Source organism: Carcharodon carcharias, chromosome 2, assembly GCF_017639515.1.
Source record: "Carcharodon carcharias isolate sCarCar2 chromosome 2, sCarCar2.pri, whole genome shotgun sequence".
Classification (NCBI taxonomy): Eukaryota; Metazoa; Chordata; class Chondrichthyes; order Lamniformes; family Lamnidae; genus Carcharodon; species Carcharodon carcharias.
Window position 1 is genome coordinate 131,482,973 of NC_054468.1, and position 4,835 is coordinate 131,487,807.

The window sequence follows — 4,835 nt, forward strand, 5'->3', positions numbered from 1 at the left end:
GGGCCTTGGTTTATTAGCCCATTTGAAATACACCTCTGTAATTACAGCACCAACTTGGATATGTGTTTAGAGTAAGCATCTGTTTCAGGATAGAATTTAAGATAGAATGCTTTCAATGCTTTGCTACTTTGTTATCAAGTTGCCATGATTATTTAACATTGTTTATAATTGCAAAAAATGGATCCATATTTGCATTTCTCAACTTCTCTCTGAATTTTGTCTGAGCCAGTGACTATATAAATGTAATAAAAATAAAAACAAAAAAACTGCGGATGCTGGAAATCCAAAACAAAAACAGAATTACCTGGAAAAACTCAGCAGGTCTGGCAGCATCGGCGGAGAAGAAAAGAGTTGACGTTTCGAGTCCTCATGACCCTTCTGTCGAAGGGTCATGAGGACTCGAAACGTCAACTCTTTTCTTCTCCGCCGATGCTGCCAGACCTGCTGAGTTTTTCCAGGTAATTCTATATAAATGTGTTTGTACAGGAGCTCAGCAGTTAAAACATATCGCCGGTGTAGTCTGCGATAAGTAAAGGATCCGTGAATTGACCTGGATCGTAATGTCTGTCAGTAATTCTGGAAATGAGGCAAAATATAACATACAGCAACCCAGCGCGATAAAAGTACCAGAAATGGAGAATAGTAAAATGATGGATTTCCTTTGGCTCTGCATCTCTGGATCATCGCTGTCCTGGTTGTTGTGTTGACCGGGCAGTGTTCTGTGGGTTCGATTAACCATCACAATGTGTCTAACAGTCAGAGCGTTGAGAAATAAAATCAGAAAGTACGGCAAGAATGGGTTTAAAATTGTATCAAGCCAGTCAAAAGTGACCCATCCTGGCAAAGTAAAGTAGGTTGTTTTGAAGTGAGCTCCCCATTCCACATTATTAATTATATAGGCAGCCTCAAAATCAAAATGCAGAAGGATGCTTTTGAAGCAAAACACAACACAGACAGTCACTATAACCACAGCTGCAGTTTTCTCCCTGCAATACTTCTCGCTGAACTTTGACAACCAATGAGGACAAAGCGATCGACAGTGAAAGTGACCATCAACCAGACAGAGCAGTCAATAACCCCATAGTTGACAACCTCATTAATGCTCCTTACTGAAGTGTAGTCTAGCAGTGAAAAAGGCCATGAAGAGCCAACTTTTTCTGCAGTTATATTTTGCAGAACAATATTCTTCAATTGGAATTGTTAAGTTACAGACTTCCTGTGTATGTAAAAAATGTATTGCCCAATACCTGGCAAAAGAACTATATCTGTTTGCTCAAAGACTGTGAGCTAACTCCACTCCCTCTGCAACCTAATTGAACCACAGGAGAGGATTGAATTGCTTTATATAGGGGCTGACAGGAATGATGACTACGGCTGCTTCAGGTCTCTCATCATATGTTGGTGTTATCTCTTCTCTCCAAAAATGAAATTCATGGAACTATCGATAATCGAACAGACAACTTTCATTTATTATCATTTTCTTGGAATCTTTGGAGTTCCTGGTAAGAAGCTGGCGCCGGTTACTTTTGGTTCTTCGTTAAGTCTTTAAGTCTGTTCTTGCTTTGGATGTATCTCTCAATGTATAAAAGCTCGGACCTTCTTTCTTAATGCATAATCCCGTTTTACGTCTTCCTTCAATGAGGAGCTCTTTCTACAATATATTAAGTTTCCTTTTTTTAAATAAGAATACATTTTAGGATACAGAACGTGAGGAATTTGAAGCATGGCTTGTGGTAAATGGAGGTGTAAAAGTTTCCCGAAACATGATTCCAAAACTCCCAATCACTGGGAGTTTTCCTTGTCCCATGTCTTGGTCTCTTGAAGACTGATTGTTAGAGATCGTGTGCTATCATTAGTCAACAGCTCCATTATCTTGGTATCATGTGAATACCAGGATGGTGGAAGGAAAGCTAGATGGAAATTATTCTTTATCCCTTTATCAATTCCTGAGCCCTTAGATCATGTTCCCAGCATTTTGTGATTCCAGAGAGGAATTTGCTTCTTTTTGATCTTGTAGTATTATCACACCCACACAGATAATGTAAGTTTTTTTCAGTTAGTACATGAGGAAGAAAGGAATAGAAGGATATTTTGATCTGGTGAGAAGAAGCAGGGTGGGAGTAGGCACTCGTGGAGCATAAATACTGACATAGACCTGATGGACTGATTGAGCTGATTCTGAGTTGTCATTTACAAGTAATTCCATGTAATTAATTTGGAAATTTGCTCTTTTCTTTGTAGCTAATTTCCTGACAATTGTTCTACTGTCCCGAGGAGGCTGTGGTCTATCCAAAGGGATCACTCTTTACCTGGTCGGTATGACAACAGCAGACCTACTGGTCATTATTTTCAATGTGATAACCTATTACATACTTGGTTACTATTTCCCAATTTCACTTCTACGCTACACTTCCATCGCAAGCATTAATGAGGTTATCAACTATGTGGTTATTGATTGCTCTGTCTGGTTGACGGTCGCTTTCACTGTCGATCGATTTGTCCTCATTTGTTGTCAAAATCTCAGAGAGAAGTATTGCAGGGAGAAAACTGCAGTTGTGGTTACAGTGACCGTCTGTGTTGTGTTCTGTTTCAAAAACATCCCCTTGTATTTTGCTTTTGAACCTGTCTATATAGTTAACAATGTGGAGTGGGGAGCTCAATTTCAACTAAGCTACTTTACTTTGCCAAGATGGGTCACTTTTGACTGGCTTGATACAATTTTAAACCCATTCTTGCCGTACTTTCTGATTTTATACCTCAATGCTCTGACTGTTAGACACATTGTGATGGTTAATCGAACCCGCAGAGCACTGCGAAGTCAACACAACAACCAGAACAGTGATGATCCAGAGATGCAGAGCCGAAGGAAATCCATCATTTTACTATTCTCCATTTCTGGTACTTTTATCGTGCTGTGGATGCCGTATGTTGTATTTTTCCTCATTTCCAGAATTACAGACAGACATTATGTTCCAGTTCAACATACGGATCCCTTACTTATCGCAGACTACACTGGAGATATGTTTCAACTGCTGAGCTCCTGTACAAATACGTGTATTTATGCACTGGCCCAGACTAAATTCAGAGAGAAGCTGAGAAACGCAATATTGTATCCATTTATTGCAATTATTAAATCTGTCAAATAATCAAATCAACTTAAAACAAAGCAGTATAACATTCAAAATGTTCTACTGAATGCTGCCTTCACTTTTATCCTCAGAACTGAGGCTGACTGTGTAAGTGTCAGTCTTGGCTCAGTGCAGGGTGGTTTTCTCCCCTCTGTGTCAGGATGTGTTCTATTCCAGCACATAAACAAGGCTCTGCTGCACTGGCTGGAATTTTACATCCCGCGGGCGGGCACGTTCCTTACCTAAACATGTGTAAAATCGCTTGAGATGACGTTATCGTGCACTCGTACAATATTTCACTCACCAGGCGCATGTAAAAGTCGGAAGAGCGCCTGCTGACAATTAAGCGGGCATTTATTCCCACTAACAGCCAAATTGAAAGTGATTTTTCATGGCCCATCCACCCTTACATTTGGCGGATGGGCCAATCGGCCAGGCGGGTTTGGCATTGTTGATGAAACCTCATCCAAGGGCCGGGTGAAATCTCCATTAGGATTGAAAATAAAAAGAAATATCTGGGGACTGCTTTTTGATGAAGTATGCTTTCAGGTGCTTGATGGTGCTGCATGCACATTTTCTGCGTCATTGCTGTGCTTTCTTTTATTATTTGGAGGTCTGCAGCTCCCTGAGGCAGCTGTCTGCCTTCAGTGGAAGTGCTCACCAGCACCCACGGTGACACTAGCACCCGTCCTCTTCCCACCCCCACCGGTAGTGCTGAACCTTTCTCCAGGAGCGTTTCACACTGCTTGGCCGATAAGTGGCCAGCCAGCGTCAGATGGTGTTCACAGTGCGATCTCGGCCGGGAGTGTGTTTTACATCCACTTCTGGCCTCACTGACTTCAGATGCGCCCTGAGGGTAAAATTCAGGCCACTGTCTGTGTTGCACTTCAGGTGAGCTGATGAACTGAGTTCTGTCTGACCTCTCAGCTGGATATAAAAGATTCTGTGGCACTAGTTGGAGGAAGAGCAATGGTTTGTCCCCAATTTTCTCGTCAATATTCATCCCTCAACCAACATCACCAAAATCAGATTGTTTGATCATTTATCTGATTGTTGTTTGTGAGGACTTGCTCAGTCCAAATTTGCTGCCACATTTCCTACATTAGATCAATGACGACACTTCAAGTGCTTCATTAGCTGTGAAGTGCTTTGGGATGCACTGAGGTTGTGAAAGGTTTTTTACAAATGCAAGTTTGCTCTTTCTTTAGCCAGTTCTGCCCTTTCTTAAGCCAGGTTTCCATTATTGCCACAACATCATAATTCCACAAGGCAACTATGCCTGTAACTCCCCAGTTTTGTTAACCATACTCCGTGCATTCACATACATGCATTTTAACCCTAAATTAGGCTTCATTACTTGTTCCGACTTCATCAATTAATTTACTATTCTCTATTTGGTGCCATCTGCCTCTCCCAACATTCCTTTAACCCTGGTATTAGCTTCTAATATTCTCTCCTGGTTCCCACATCCCTGCTGAGTTAGTTTAAACCCTCCCCAACATCAGTCGCAAAACAACCGGTAAGAAATCAGTGTTATGAATGCAGCTTCCTTGACCATCAATTCCTGGCGTGGGACTTGAACCAGAACTTCAGGCTCAGAGGGTGGGACAATATTCACTGTGCCACAAGACCACCAGCCCCCAACCTTCCCCACCATCTTACTATGATTGGACAAATGGAACCTGGAGAGTGAAGTCCCACCTAACT

The 4,835-nt window shown here is 41.7% G+C and overlaps 1 protein-coding gene across 1 annotated transcript; it reads left to right on the forward strand.

The window, feature by feature from the left end:
- Positions 1-1,423: 1,423 nt before the first annotated feature.
- On the forward strand, positions 1,424-3,146 carry LOC121288245 (probable G-protein coupled receptor 139). Its single transcript, XM_041206735.1, has 2 exons — positions 1,424-1,502; positions 2,242-3,146. The coding sequence occupies exons 1-2, from the start codon at positions 1,424-1,426 to the stop codon at positions 3,144-3,146; spliced, it is 984 nt and encodes a 327-aa protein (XP_041062669.1).
- Positions 3,147-4,835: the final 1,689 nt, after the last annotated feature.

What these genes read in the sequence shown, in the direction of transcription:
- LOC121288245 (XM_041206735.1), top strand. Translation starts at nt 1,424, where the DNA reads ATGAAATTCATGGAACTATCGATAATCGAACAGACAACTTTCATTTAT. An exon ending in TGGAATCTTTGGAGTTCCTG is followed by an intron (nt 1,503 to 2,241) that starts GTAAGAAGCTGG and finishes TTTTCTTTGTAG; the next exon opens with CTAATTTCCTGACAATTGTT.